The 16326-nt window shown below is 43.6% G+C and overlaps 2 protein-coding genes across 3 annotated transcripts in view; both read right to left on the bottom strand.

The window, feature by feature from the left end:
* CEMIP (cell migration inducing hyaluronidase 1) overlaps positions 1-16326 on the bottom strand; it is a 193755-nt gene that overhangs the window by 130134 nt on the left and 47295 nt on the right. Inside the window, exon 1 of one of the 2 annotated variants that reach the window (XM_063925815.1) lies at positions 3663-4040. The exons of the other annotated variant lie outside the window; for it this stretch is intronic. The gene's annotated coding sequence lies outside the window, so the exon portion shown is untranslated. Of the gene's footprint in view, positions 1-3662; positions 4041-16326 lie in introns of those variants that run through there. 2 annotated transcript variants of the gene reach the window in all.
* The window catches only part of LOC134931928 (inactive cell surface hyaluronidase CEMIP2-like), a 131600-nt gene continuing 120414 nt past the window's right edge, over positions 5141-16326 (bottom strand). The window contains exons 21-25 of the mRNA XM_063925813.1: positions 13836-14058; positions 10629-10730; positions 6845-7005; positions 6563-6672; positions 5141-5529 (exon numbers count right to left, since the gene is read on the bottom strand). Of these exons, the coding sequence (XP_063781883.1) occupies positions 5381-5529; positions 6563-6672; positions 6845-7005; positions 10629-10730; positions 13836-14058 (745 nt within the window). The 3' untranslated portion in view covers positions 5141-5380. The remainder of the gene's footprint in view (positions 5530-6562; positions 6673-6844; positions 7006-10628; positions 10731-13835; positions 14059-16326) is intronic.

Below are 16326 nucleotides of genomic sequence, written 5' to 3'. Positions count from 1 at the left end.
AGTTACTGACAAAGACAGATAATAGGGGGTGCCAAGAAGTTTACATTTTGTACATTAAAGCAGATTGGGTGCGATGGGCATCTTCTCCAATGGTCCACTTCACCAATCTTTTTACTACTTGATTCATCAACCCATACTTGCCGGCATGTAAAATCTCCTCTATAGTAGTTGCCCGGAGGGGAGATGCGTCTTGCCACGGTGGGGGGCGGGATCAGGCTGCACAGGACTAGGCTCCGCCCCCAAAATGTAGTGATTCGTGGTTATGTGGCTAGGGAGTGGGGCTACATGTTGTGACTTTGCATCATTCAGCCCTGCCTCCTCCATACAGCACCGCAATTCCCTGTATGACCTCCTCATCCTGCCCACTTCACTAGGAAGTGGTCAGGTTGCAGGAGATCTGGCAACTCTTCCGTGATGGCGGAGGACTGCTTATAAAATCAGGAGCCTCCTGCAACTTGCAGGAAAGTAGGCAAGTATGAATCAACCAACCCCATCATTGAAAGTCAGACATCTACAGAATACACATGCTGCAAAGTATACCTGGAGTTCATACATATGGATGCATGCGCAGTAACAATTGCTGACATGCAGCATCTGTCTAGAGTAACTCTGAGTCCTGTAGGCTCAGTATTACATGGGAGCCTTGGTCACATAGCTGGCCAGGGAACACTAGCTGGAAGACGGCTACCTGCATCTGTCTTTTCAGTAAACACATAATTAAGTTTCTAATGCTCCCCTCACACACGCTCTGTCTGTGCATGACCCCTTAGCTGGAAATCTGTTTGCTAAATTTACACTTTTAGGAATTTTGACTGCTCTGGTTTCCAGATATGGGTTTCTTTAGTCACATAATCCATCTGAGCAAAATATTTATGTAGACCAGTAATCATTTTCTCTGTGGATTAGACCGAGCACTCAATCTTGTACCAGACCCATAGTACTGCTTTCATATCGTAAAGTACATATCACCAGGTTATAGCAAGCAATAATGCCAGCTGGGTCAGGATATTGCTGGATGAGCCCTACTAAGGCATTTACTAAATCCATCCATGTTTTCCCTGGTGGGTAGGATGCTTTATTCATTCCGCCTTGGAAAGACGCCTGGCAACAACCACTGGATATATATTCGGATTCCTGGCAGGACCAGTGTTGTCAAATGATTTCCAGCTGTAGATTTGCAGAGAGTCATCAGTAAGGCTACATCCCAACACAAAGGACTGAAGACTCTGTTCCCTGGGAGACTGCGAGGGCAGTGCAAGATGCAGGGTGTGTGAGAGACAGGTTACTATGGGTGGGTGACCTGGACTAAAATTCAGCATTTAAAAGCATAATTGCCAAGACAATCAAAGCAATTGTCCTGCATGCCAGGGAACACATTCAAATGGACGTTATCTCAAAAACACTCAAGAGATCATGTTAGGGAGTAGCGGAAATGACATGGTTTAAGAAATCAATGTATGTCACCTAGAATTAGCAGCACACTTTCTTTCATAGTCATTGCACTGAGTAACTGGAAACACTCAGGTCATGCAGATTAGCCATCACTGTCAACTGCAACACTTTAAATGCTTCCCTAGGTGCTCAGAGATATTTCACGTATGTATTTAGACACCTCTGCATGCAACCTTTGTCATTGTTTAACCTTAAACAGTAGTATTTGGCAACTTTATGTACATTTTCCATTGGGGTCAATGCTAACAACATATGTTGCCTCTCACAGGAAAAGCTTGCGCAATGCCTGGAGTAATTGCATTCCTGCTCAGATAATTCAGAAAAAGTCCAGGCTGTGCCATTTATCATCTAGCTATGCATCTCATACAGAGTACAGGATATCGTTATGCTTTCAAAGATAAGTAAAGAAGCCCTTTTTCTTGTACTCATTGGGAAATGGAAACTTAGAACGGTAAATTATTTAAAAAAGATTATTTAAAAATTATATATTAAAGATTATTTTCAGGCAGGCTATTCAGCTGTATGGGAACTACATGTCACATAATGCCATAACAGTCATTAGTTGCTTTCTAGATGGTAAGGGTGAGATATATCAAGTGTTGGAGCTATAAAGTGGAGAGAGATAGAGTACTAACCAATCTGCCTCTAATTTAAGTTTTTCAAGCACAGCTTGTAAAATAACAGTTACAGTAGGAGCTAATTGGTTGGTACTTTATCTCTCTCCACTTTCTCTCTCTCCAAAGTCTGATACATCTCCCCCTGGCACTTCAGGCCACACAAAAACGGTTTTAACTTTGCGTTAAAGATTGGTTTAATCAATGTTTATGTCAAATTTATCAGAATTTTTTGTCTACAATCAAATAAATCCAATGTACAGTAGAGGGTCAACTATAGTTTAGTGATCAGACTGTTTTGCTGGCTCTCTTTATGGAGTTTAACCGAGCAAACTAATCCACACAAAGAGTGGGATGTACTATCCATCAAATTTTGGATGCAATACATCCTGCCCCTTTTGGGTACATACCGGCATTAATAACACTACTATGGGGTGGTCTTCTGGTTGCCGAATGTCGGGATCCCGGCGCACAGTATACCGGCGCCGGAATCCCGACACCCGGCATACCGACACACATTCTCCCTCGTGGGGGTCCACGACCCCCCTGGAGGGAGAATAACGCGCGCCATCGTGCCCGCAGCGTGGCGAGCGCAGCAAGGTGCTCATTTGCGCTCGCCACGCTGTCGGTATGCCGACGGTCGGGCTCCCGGCGCCGCTATTCTGGTCGCCGGGAGCCCGGCTGCCGGCATACCATACTACATTCCTACTATGTACCTAGAATTGTGATACTAGGCTTTCGGGTTTATGACCCAGGAGTCCTTCTGTGCATGCGTCTGATGACACACGTGCCACAGGAGGCACTGTGAGGGATTCAATTAGATCCCTCTCAGGAAGAACTCAATATGAAGGCCATAGTCTTCCATTTGGCCACTCCATCTACAGACAGTGTTGCCTACCAGGTCCAAGCTCCGGAAAGTATCTCTCTCTGGAGCTTGGCATATATGCAAAACTCCTAAAACTGCTGTTCAGAGTTTTGGTTCCATTTTCACTTTAGTACATCCCATCTTAAATAAAAAGACAATGCTAAAATGAAATGAACTGACTAGATGGGCCAAGTGGTTCTTATCTGCCGTCAAATTCTATATTTCTACGTTTCTACCCTACAAGACACATTTAACAAAAATGTCAAAAAGAATAAAAAGAACATATTGCTATTTTTTGTTCAGAGATAAGGTTTACCCAGCTTTGGAATATCTATAAATTGATGGCTGAAGCACCCTACGCTAAGTGTCAGGCATACGTGTTCTCAGTGATTTGCACGCAGCAATAAGTGCCCTTATTGATCCTCTGCATTTTACACATTTCACCAGACCCTCACGCACAGAAAACAATTACAAATCTCCAAGATGCAGGTGAAACAGTAACTTTGTACAAGCAAAGAAAATATTTACAGCATGTATCTGAACCATCAAGTCCTTGTTCTTTGAAAGTACATTAATCAAACCGGTTTAAAAACCTGGAGCTCAATTCTGGCATTGGCAAGGTCTAATAAACAGAAGGAATGTGATAAAATAAACATCCCAGTTGCTCTTTGTATACACAAAATAGTCAAGTGAGAAAACACAGTGCAACATGCTATACACAAATCACATACCTGTGCAGTGCTCTGCCTTACATGGATCTTCTGGACAGCCCAGAACAAGACTACCTGGCATACGTCAGACTAAGATCATAGTGATCATACATGACAAAGATGCTATCGCTGAACATGAAGTGTTCTAGCTTCTCAGAATCCTCATACTAAGAGGTCCTCTCTATATAAAGATCTCAGCCCATGATAACACCCATCTCAGACTGCACTGCTTTCTTCCCAGTGCCATCAGGACTAATCACAGGACGGAGATAGAAAACTATGCAGTTTAGCAGACAGCTCCTCTGTGTCTGTAATTAGTGCCACAGCCTATGATTTGAGAGAACCCCCTCCTGTGCTCTTCCTCATCGTGGATTCATAGGTGATCTGTTGTTATGTAAGCTGCCAAAACCATGATACCAGATAGCCCACAAGCACCTTGCTGGGCTCAGGTCTGTCATGGTGAGTGAATACATCAAGTATGTAGATCGACCACAGGATGAAATATGATCTAGAACACATGTAATGCTGGCTTGTTAGATTTGGCAAAATCTGCATGAACATGTAGAAAACAGCTCAGCGTGAGCTAATCCCATGGAAGAATGTGGGAGAATTTACACAACAAATACCTAACTCAAATATAACATAGAGAAATGATAAACACTCAAGACAGAGTGGGACGACTAATTAGATGGCAATGCATAGGCAAATGGCCAGGTGTGGCTTATCAGTAGATGCTGGATGCAGGGAGCGCAGACTGGGGCAGTGTAAGATTAAAGGAAAAAGTGAGCTACGCAGCAAATCTCTGATTGTGGAATTCAGAGCAGATTTCTGGTACAATATCATTTTTGATCATTCTGTCTTTGAAAACTTTGTATCTGAAGAATCAATCCTATTGGGTAAAAACTGTACATTGCACAGATATTTAGAATTACTTTTTTTTACGTGTGAACAGTGTTAAAAGACTATTGACATAATATTGTAAGTTGTTCCACACATGGAATGAGATTCACACCTCCCTTACTAAGAGGTGACTCCCTAGGTGACTGCGCAGAAAGGAGTGCTCAGGTGTTACCTCGGGCGTCACACTCTGCAGAGGAAGCAGAGCCGGATTGCTTGCATACTTGTTTTAACGTAAAATAAAAATATAATACAATCACAATTTCAGTATTCCAAATAAATGTCATGACGGCACAGTAAAATATTTCTAAGATCTAATCCAACTCAGCGAATATATAAATAACCAAATAACTTACCGTATAATATGTGAATTTAACCGTCTCACAACCACACTGCTTAACACGTTAATAAAAGCGCAGTATTTTCTTAAAGTAAAACAAGAATATCCTATCAAACAACAGGTGAACAAGACCAGAGTTCTGTGTCGTGTATATCCTCTGACAAACTAGTGGCAGATGTACCCATTTACTAAAAGCAGGTGCGGGTTTCAGACTTGGCTCTGGATAATTAATACAATAGCAGTGACATCAGATGCATTCATCTTACGTAGAAAGAGAAAATATTTATTTACTTACTAGACAATATATATAAACAAACGACAATATATATAAACAAACATGACAATATAAAAAAGGGATAATGCCTGGTCTATGGCTCATCCCGTCTTAATGGCTCAGCTAACAAGAACACAGCTGGAAAAGAGACAGGTGTCACTGGAAGTGATGGGTTGTGGTCTGCGCTGACCACATGGGAAAGAAACACCGGCTGAAGTCTTTTCATTGCTAAGGTCTTGGAGTTGGACATCTGTATTCAGCCAGCATCAGTGGCAGGTAAAGGTGTATTGATGAAGATCTTTGTTCTGCACTATTATTAATGATTTTAATCCAGGATGGGGTGGTCAGTCCTTTATAACCCACCATGGCAAAACTACCTGGAAGAAAATAAAAGATGATAAAACAGACTGCAGTTAATACAATGTTTCCTATTCTGATTAAAGGTCTACAGCTCTGAATTTGCATAACTGGAGGCTGTAGGCACTGAGCTCCACCCCATTATCTACTCACACCCTTTCTTCACAAATATTCACTTTATTCCTGTCCCGTCACAAAGCACAATACAGATTATAATTCAATTCTTGCCTCAGGGAAACAAGTTGGTATTTCTTATTCAGGGGAAGATGTACTAAGCCTTGGAGAGTGATAAAGTGTAGAGAGATAAAGTACTAGCCAATCAGCTTCTAATTGCCATGTTACAGGCTGTGTTTTTGAAAAATGACAGGAGCTGATTAATAGTAATTAGTAGTTTCTCTCTCTCTCCACTTTGTCACTTACCAAAGCTTAGTACATCTGCCACTCTCACTAATGGGTCTATGTACTAAGCCTTGGAGAGAGATACAGTGGGCGGAGATATTCTACCAACCAACCAGCTCCTAATTGTCATTTTTCAAACAAAGCCTGTAACATGACAGTCAGGAGCTGATTGGCTGGTACTTATCTCCATCCATTTTAATTCTCTCTAAGGCTTAGTATGTAGACCTCTTAGTTCACTTTCTTTGCTAAATGAGTAGCTGTATAAATGAATTCTGTTTCCAGGGATACAAGCGTTGCCATGTTCCGCCCCCTGTATGACATGTTCAGTGCACTCATCTCCTGAGCTGACCTCTTCTATTGAGAACATTCCGAGGACCCGGATGGCTACAGGTTGTTTTGGAGGTATAATTACACTTACAGAACTGGGAACACAGGGACGTGCAGTGGATGCAGAATGACCACAGAAGCTGCTCTGAATCTAGTGAAATGCTTAGTAAAGCCCTTTGAGATGTGTTGTACCAGGATAGAGCTGCCACTCAGATTCTGCAGCCCCTAGGCACAGGCTTACAGTGTCCAATGCTAAATGTAAGTCTGCAAGACTATTCCCCATTCTGTAGGTCAGGCCAGAAAAAGCTGCTTACTTCACGTCATTACCTTTTTTATGAAGCTCTATAGGTTTTGCTGATCCTAGTTTGGTGAAAACAGACATTTCAGAAACAGGAGCAGTGTCCACAATATCTCTAGAGCAGATGAGAACCACAGACCTAGGACATAAGAAAATAAATTGACCTTGGGCACCTCTAGAATAAAGGATTACATGGATGTGGTTGGATTTATCATTAGAAGTAACATTGCCTTTTCTGTGTTTTAAGTAAGCCCTAGCAGAGCATGTAATGCATCTGTTATCCGTGACACCTGTAGGTGTTCTGTACATACCTCTGTTTCATCGATGTTTGAATGTAACTGGACATTGATTTTGTGGTGTTTAAATCACTGATCATTTCAAAATGTCTCTTGCTTACAACTGTCCCTGAGCACGCATCCACCACCAATAAGAACAGACCTCTCCTCTTGAACATGAAAACTTCCTCGTCAACCTAGACATAGAGAGAAATATATACAATGTGTGGAGCCGTTCAGTTAGTACTCTGTCCTAATAGATTGTGATTTCAGAGTAAAGCCTCTTGTCTGATGTTTCCAATGAAAATGTCCAAATAAGAGGCCACATAAGTAAGGGGTGGGGTGGGGCGGGGCGGGGCGGAAGGTGTATTATATGGGTATCTGGTCTCTAGGTCTACAATACTTAGGTCGGCACTGTCTAGGTCGATCACTATTGGTCGACAGTAAGTAGGTCGACATGGTTTCTAGGTCGACAGGGACTCTAGGTCGACATGAGAAAAGATCAACATGAGTTTGTTTTTCAATTCATTTTTTCAACTTTTTCATACTTTACGATCTATGTGGACTACAATTGGGAACGGTAACCTGCCCGAAGCTCGCGAGCCATGCGAGGGGACACGGTGCACTACTTGGGGATCCCAGTCACTGTATGGAGAAACAACACCAAAAAAAAGTGCAAAAACTCATGTCGACCTTATGTCATGTCGACCTAGAGTCCCTGTCGACCTAGAAACCATGTTGACCAATAGTGGTCAACCTAGACACTGTTGACCTAAGTGTGGTCAGCCTTGCATACCACACCCATTATATGTACCTGGAATCCCTGCTGCAGTACCACTTGTACAATACAGAGCCAAAGTCAGGGGCACCGAGAACAGTGCACGTTCAAAGTACAAAGCTTTCCCATAAGGCAGAGCAACACCTCCAAGCACCTCTGCTTCTAAGTGACAGAGCATCTCTAGATGACCCGAAATTCACAACAGCCACACCCACACGTGATTGCTCAGGTCCATATCTGTTCAGAGAATGAAGCTTGTCATGGCAGCAATGGCAAAAGTGAATTGTGAGGAATTTATAGTGAGCTGAGGAGTATTTTAGAGTATTGCAAATTTGCACTCATAGCTCCCAGTGAGTCTCAGGCCTGGACCTTGGTGCCTAACAGGGACGTGCGGTGAGCTAAATGGCTCAGGAGGCACCGGCTAACCCCAGAGACGGATTTCCATTCAATATATAAGCCAAAGGGTAATTCTGGGCATTATACAAAGGTGCTGCAGTATAAACTCCTGGAAATTTGGTGAGTTTTGATCAGAGATGCGCTGAAAAGATAAGCAGGTGAGGCACTGCCTCACCTGCCATAGACTTTTTACTCCAGAGTTTGGGCTATAAAAAATATTAGAATAATGCAAAGAAGATATTTCAAACAAATTATAAGAATTTTTCATATACTTTATTCAATCAAAACTCTAGTTTAAACGTAAGTATGACAGAAAAGGCTCTGCCTCACCTGCCTCACCCCACCGCACGTCACTGGTGCCTAACCCTCTAGGCGCTGCTGCTGCTAAGCACTAGAGGATCTCCTAAATGGCAGCGCTTACGTCATATAACTTGCACATTGGTATCCGAGAACAAAACAATGACATGATCACACTACTCATATCGTCTGACAAATGTATGTCAGGAGACGTAGTCAACATATCGACATTTACAATGTCGACAACAAAATGTTAACAGCTATGATGCCAACATGGTTAAAATGTCGAAATGTAAAGTGTCGACGTATAAAACGCTGACATTCGGCAATAAACTACTTCTAGATGTGTCTTATAGAATCTAAAACTACAGGTAATTAGAAAGATTTCTGTATTATTATTATTATTATTATGATTTTTTTGAATTATTGTAAATATTTTATTGTATATGACAATGTATTTCAGGGGTAGGCAGCCTGTGGCACTCCAGCTGCTGTGGAACTATATATCCCAGCATGCCCTGCCACAGTTTAACTGTGAGGGCATGCTAAACCTGTGACAGGGAATGCTGGGATATATAGTTCTACAACAGCTGGAGTGCCACAGGTTGCCAACCACTGATGTATTTCAAACAGTTGTAGATCTCTAGACCCAAAGTATTGGCATTAGTGAAATTGACATAATCATTATAATATACAATCATTCACATCAGTCCATGGCTCTGTGGAGATTATAATCTATACTCCCTATCACAAGAACATACACACTAGGGGTTATTTCCTCAGATGATAATTAATAAACCACTATGTCTTGGGAGCACCCAAAGAAAAACTACTCAGACTTGTGAAGAACATGCAAACCCCATACAGTTAGGGCCTTTAGTTAAATCAAACTCAATGGGTGAAACAGGAATGTTTGCAGGAATTCTCCATCTATTTTTCTTAAAATATCACCTTTCACTAGATGAAATGTAATTTATGCATATGTACATGAAATCAGGCAGATTACTGCTACCATGCTAACTTTTAGAAACAAGACGTCACTAAAAAATAGTAACTGTTTTTGTATGGTGGCTCAGAATTTTTCCCATTTCTGGAGATCATTTAAGAAGCACAATATTTCTGAGGCTAAGACCAAAATCCAAGTGGCACAAGTGTGTCAATATCTAGCGCTGGAGTTTCGAAAACAAGATGACAGCACATGCAGAGGAGTATAATCAGGGCCGTCTTAACAGTACTGTAGGCCCATGGGCAAAGCAGTGCACTGGAGCCCCTACCCATGTGCAAAGAGAGTTAGATTTGGGTGGGTTACATTGTTTCTGTGCAGGGTAAATAGTACTGGCTGCTTTATTTTTACACTGCAAATTAGATTGCAGATTGAACTCACCACACCCAAATCTAACTCTCTCTGCACATGTTATATCTGCCCCCCCTGCAGTGCACATGGTTTTGCCCAACTGCTAACAAAATTCCTGCTGCGATCAACTTGGAAATACCCCCCATGTGCACCGCAGGTGTGGCAGATATAACATTTGCAGAGAGAGTTAGATTTGGGTGGGTTGTTTTGTTTCTGTGCAGGGTAAATACTGGCTGCTTTATTTTTACACTGCAATTTAGATTTCAGTTTGAACACACCACACCCAAATCTAACTCTCTCTGCACATGTTATATCTACCCCACCTGCACTGCACATGGTTTTGCCCAACTGCTAACAAATTTGCTGCTGCAATCAACTCTGAATTAAGATGGGGGACCACTGCTTTGAAGACGGATATCTCCGGTTCTCTAGAGACAATTTTCAAAAATCTGGTACATCTGAAAAAGTAGACCCTCAGCTATCAGTCTAGGGCCCTTATACTCCTGGGGCCCTTGGGAAACTGCCCATGTAGCCCATACAAAAAGACGGCCCTGAGTATAAGTATGCAGTGATTAATTAGAGTTTGGAGAGAGATACTTGCAATATAGTTATTTAGCACTATACCATGCTAACCCATGATATAATAAAGTTCTTATGGGCTCATATATCAATGAGTGATAAAACTCGTTGTGAATGATAAAACTCGTTGTGTATGATAAATGGTGCTCCAGCCAATCAGCTCCCATCTGTCATGTGTTCTGCTCCCAAATGTCAAGTGTCTGAAATATTACAGTTGGGAGCTGATTGGCTGGAACACCATTTACCATACACAATGCGTCGTATCATACACAACGAGTTATATAAACATTTGTATTTGACTGGTTTCCATTAAGAATAGTTATTGTCCTCCAAAGTGTTCTAGAAACCACAGACCAGCAATGACTCTCATGCAGCTTTCAGATGGTTACATAAACCTACATAACTTATGTTATTACCTTGATGAAAGCAGATTTCATCCCAATTAAAACATCCTCCCTGCGAACAGAATGAATCTGTACCTTTGTGTATCTGACTGATGGGCTACTTGTTATAGCAACCTGTAAAGACAATAAAAGATCAGCAATACATAAATGTAAAGCATAATGTCACAGACTCAGTAGTATAGGCTAAACAATTTCAAGGTAAGGTTTCTGGGATAAATGATTGCGTTGACTTTCTATTTCTAACCATGGCAGTCAGCTGACACAGGCAGAGTACTCTGGTGTATTACAGATCTCACCTCCCTAATGCAACAACAAAGTATCTGAGCATGCACTAGTTCGTGGTTCCCATACTTTCTTGAATCACAATGAATACCAACCCTGGGCATCCCTGCAAGTGCTCGGTGGCACCCAAAACATGGTGTTACAGCTTCTATAGCGTTGTGTATGCGCGACCAGCGGTCAGGAGACCGGAGGTCATAATACCGTCGGCGGGATCCCGGCTGTCGGATGCCTGGCCGGGGAAGGGATGAGTGGAACGCAGCGGGTTCGGTGGCTCGCTGCCCTCGCCACATGTTATATTCCCACTCTGTGGGTGTCATGGACACCCACGAGTGAGAATAGTCCCTGTTGGTCGGCATGCCGACTATCTGGATTTTAAGATGCCGGGATCCCAGCGTCGGTATTGTGACCAGCGGTCTCCTGACCACCGGTCACATAAAGTAACCCCTTCTATAGTATATTAGAAAATCAGTTAAATGAAAGGACCTCCTTTGTAGTACATGAGCCAGTACAGGTGCTTTGGTTGTACTATGAGCAGTTCTATATTCCACAGAAAAGGGCAGTAGCACAGTGGTTAGCACTGCTGCCTCACAGCACTAGGGTCAAGGGTTTGATTCTGACCAGGGCTCTATCTGAATGTATGGGAGATCCTGGATTTCAGGCATTTGTCTAGAAAACCCTGGAAGAGTAGACTAATTTCACAAATCCCATCCACTTTGCCAGTAATGGCTGTGTCCCCCCACACCCCCCGAATCGAGAATTAAATAATGGTGTATATTTCTGGTAGGGACATCCTGCATGCAGGGCTGATGGAAGCAGAGGTGTAGCTAGGTGCCATGGTGCCTAGAGCAAAGGAATGTTTTGGCACCCCATCCCCTGTACTGAATTGGATGTTACATTTGAAAAGAAACAATATTTAAAATTCTAAATTGATGACAGGGCTTGTTCTAGACCTTGTGGAGCTCAGTGCAAAAGTTTCCTTTGGGTGCCCCAATGTTTAAAATAGGGACAGTGCGCACCAAAGGCGTGGCTTCATTGGGAAGGGGTGTGGCCATAGAATAGTACCAATCCACATTACACCGCACAGTAGTGACCGTTATTCACATTACACCACACAGTAGTGCCCGTTATTCACAATACACCACACAGTAGTACCCCTTATACATGTTATGCCACACAGTAGAGCCCCTTATACACATTATGCCACACAGTAGAGCCCCTTATACACATTATGCCACACAGTAACATAGTATCTGAGGTTGAAAAAAGACAATTGTCCATCGAGTTCAACCTATTTGTGGTGTCCTATGCATGATGATTTGACTAAAATTTCTGACTGATGCTGCTGTCAGCCATTGCATTTTATCCCTATTTATAGTAACTATAATGCATGACTATGCACCATACCCCTGGATATCCTTTTCCAATAGGAATTTATCTAACCCATTCTTAAAGGTGTTGACAGATTCCGCCATTACAACTCCCTCGGGCAGGGACCCTAGAGACCCTTATAAATGTTACACTATGGTAGAGCTCCTAATAAATGTTACACCACAGTAGAGCTGCTATGGAAGTAGCTGTATTTCATTATAATTTATTTAAATAAATTAAAAACACTATATATTCCCCGACTGACTGGACCTCATAACCCCACATTTTCTCAATGAAAATAATGCCCCAAATGTGACCCCCCCCCCCACACACACAGACTTGATAACCACTCAATCTTTCAGTGAAAATAATGCCCCAAAACGGAACACCCCCAGATCTGAAAATCTCCCAATGCCTCAAAAATAATGCCCCAAATGTGACCACCCCCACAGATCTGAACCCCCCCCCCAAACTCTAATTGAAAATAATGCACCTAACTGACCCCCCTGACTTGATAATCCCCCAAAGTCTCAATGACAATAATACCCCAGTACTGCCATCCCAAACCTGATAATCCCACTATGCCTCAATGAAAGTAATGTCCCAGAATTGCCTGAGGGGCAAAGAGAGCTGTGCTGTAGCACCCTGTGGGGCAGAGAGAGCTGTGCCGCAGCAGCCTGAGGGGCAGAGAGAGCTGTGCCACAGCAGCCTGAGGGGCAGAGAGAGCTGTGCCACAGCAGCCTGAGGGGCAGAGAGAGCTGTGCCACAGCAGCCTGAGGGGCAGAGAGAGCTGTGCCGCAGCAGCCTGAGGGGCAGAGAAATTTGCACAGCAGCAGCCTAAGGGGCAGAGAGAGGTGGTGCAGTTGTTGGGGCAGAAAGAGGTGCTGTAGAAGTTGGGGCAGAGAGAGGTGCTGCAGTAGCCGGGCAGAGAGAGATGCTGCCGCAGCTTGGGCAGAGAGCTGCTGCAGCAACCAGGTCAGAGAGAGGTTCTGCAGCAACCAGGACAGAAAGAGGTGCTGTAGCAGCTGCTGCAGAGAGCTAGGGTGGAAAGAATTGCTGCTGCACATCTACAAACAGACAGTGAGACATAAAAAGAGGGCGGGCAGAGCTCCGGCATGTGCCAGCTGTCAGTGTCTCCTGCTTTTGCCTCTGACCTGCCATGTTCCCTACCTAATGTCTGAGTTAGTATGCTCCTTCTCCTACTGTTCCGCAGTTGCCTGTACAGTGGCCTGCAGGAAAGGGGTTTGGCGTGCGGCGGTACACCCTCTAACTTTTTTTGTGCCTGGAGCTCGCGCTCCACCGGAGCCACCCTCGCTACACCCCTGGATGGAAGACATGGCTAGCCTAATCCTGCATGGCCCCCGCCATCCCTCCGTTGCTGACGGCATCGTCAAGTGTGAATGCACTTGCCGATGCCGACCCAACCACGATGTCGCTTGGTACATACGCCATGTAGTGTGTACCCAGCTTAAGCTCTAACCAATGTGAATGATTGCATACTCTCTAATATGACTGTCATTGTCACTATTTAAGTAAAGAATAATAATATGTTCTTTTTATTCTTGTTACCTGTGGGGCCCCACACTGGCTACAGGGCAAGGCAATTCGTTTGGACACAAATAGTTTGGTATGCTGGGTATCACTGGCTCCGTCAGGGAAAGGTTTAGGTATGCATTTATTGTAATCATCTGAATGAAAATGGGCTGTGATCTTAATCCGCTCACAGCCATGCTGGGAACAATAGCTGTGTCCATTTCGGGTTTCATGGGCTTGAAGGTGCAGAAAGAGATATCTGATAACAGAGAGACAGGTGCAAATTAATAAATGCATCATGCACACACTACCCAATACACATTTGTCCTGAGTTTACCTCTAAACTATTTGCCATTTATAGATCACAGCATTTCATAAGGACACACTAGAATTTGCCACCTGTTGCCACTGCAGGAACCTCAGGTTTAGTTATTACAAAGATTGTTAACCCACTCCTGACCTGGGGAAAATCATAAACCATTATCAGGGGCCTAGAGGAAGGCTGGCAAGGCCTGCCAAGAGCTAATTACATAATAACAACTGCAATAGCCATAAAGTAACTGAACTCAACAAATTTGAAACCATGGTTTAGTAAATAATGTCATAAAAATAACTGGTCCTGATGTTGTGTTTCACGTACAGTACCGTGCAAATGCTTTAGGCAGGTGTGAAAAAAATTCTTCTCGGTACGCTTGAACAGTTTTTGAAGGAACAGTTTTTGAAGTGATCTCAGACAGACTCGTTGATGTTGCCATATCATCACTTCCAGGACTCCTTCTTCTTCTTTACACTGAAGATAGTTCTTAAAGACATTGGGGGTCATTCCGAACTGATTGCACGCTAGCTATTTTTTGCAGCGCTGCGATCAGGTCAAAACTCAGCAAAACTGCTCATGCGTATGCACCGCAATGCGCAGGCGCGTAGTACGGGTACAAAGTAGATCGGTGCTGAACGATGGATTTAACGAAGAATCCATTTGCACAACCGATCGCAAGAAGATTGACAGGAAGAAGGAGTTTATGGGTGTCAACTGACCGTTTTCAGGGAGTGATAGGATAAACGCAGGCGTGTCCAAGCGTTTTCAGGGCGGGTGTCTGATGTCAATTCCGGGACCGGACAGGCTGAAGTGATCGCAGCGTCTGAGTAAGTTCAGACCTACTCAGAAACTGCACAAAACTTTTTTGTACCGCTCGGCTGCACAAGCATTCGCACACTTGCAAAGTGAAAATACACTCCCCCATAGGCGGCGACTATCTGATCGCAGCACTGCAAAAAAATAGCTAGCGAGCGATCAACTTGGAATGACCTCTATTGGCTGTATGTTTGGGGTCGCTGTCCTTTATATTTTTGGGGTCGCAGTACTGTATATTGGACATAATTTACTCTAGATTGTAAACTCTCACGAGCAGGGCCCTATTCTCTCACGTGTTTTTCCTACTCTCACAATCTTCTCATCCCCACTGCCCACTATTGTGCCAAGCCTTTTGGGTTCAACAGTAGGCTCTATTTCTGTGGGTATAACTGCATATGAAGCAATGATTATATAGCTCAGTGGTTCTCACCCTGGGGTGCCTCGGGACACTTGCAGGGGTGCCATGGATTGGTGGCCCATGACCAATTCAAATTATGTATGGTCAATGTAATAGGCAAAACCGGTGCTGGTGGCTGTCAATCAGAAAATATGTGGACAAACAGTAGCAAACCTTGTCCCTCACCACACAATTGCACCAGGGCAGCATTTCATCTAGGGCCGTCCCCCGTCCCCTGAGCACATGACGTCACGCAGAGCCACCAGCACCAGGAAGTACAGCACTCTCTGGAGCATCTTAAGGACATTCCGAGCAGCTGTACAGACTGCAGGGTGTGTGTCTGAAGGCTGCAAAGCAGCGATACTGGCTGCGGGGTGCCTTTCCAGGGCCCTATCCATAAGCAAGGGCCGCGTTGCAGCGATGGTGCCGCCCACAGGACCCTGCGCTCTATGCGACGGCACCACTCGCACACCACTTGTTACAGCCCTGACAACAACAGCAACAAAAAACAGAACATAAATTTGTAGCCATGCACAGGGCTATTTTCTGCATTTTATACCACGTAAACTGGCTAAAGTCCAATTCTGCAAAAATCCCATTGGCTTTTATTGTAACATATAGATTTAAGCTACAGCAATATTACTATAAAATGTCATGCTCATCATGTTTCTAATCACAGATAGCTGACTAGATCTATAACTGTTCAAGTAACGGTCTCATACAAAATAGAAATAAGCAGGGCCGGCTCCAGAGGTGAGGCTGAAGACAGTCCAAAATTGACATAGGGGGGCTACACCACCTGCCAGTGAGTCCTGTGGCTCCCCTATTTGAATTTTGGACTGTGCTGCAGCCCCGCCTCTGCCACTGCAAACACGCAGCAGTTGTCTGGTTTGGGATAACTAGAGGAGATTACTCTGACATGTAAAGCTATTTGCTGACTGAATTTTATAGGTTCAGAGGAAAATACTTTAATAACCAATATCTGATACAAGCATTTG

This window comes from Pseudophryne corroboree, chromosome 6 (assembly GCF_028390025.1).
Source record: "Pseudophryne corroboree isolate aPseCor3 chromosome 6, aPseCor3.hap2, whole genome shotgun sequence".
In the NCBI taxonomy this organism is placed as follows: domain Eukaryota; kingdom Metazoa; phylum Chordata; class Amphibia; order Anura; family Myobatrachidae; genus Pseudophryne; species Pseudophryne corroboree.
The sequence above is the reverse complement of the archived record's forward strand: the minus strand, read 5'-3'. Positions and strand labels throughout refer to the sequence as shown.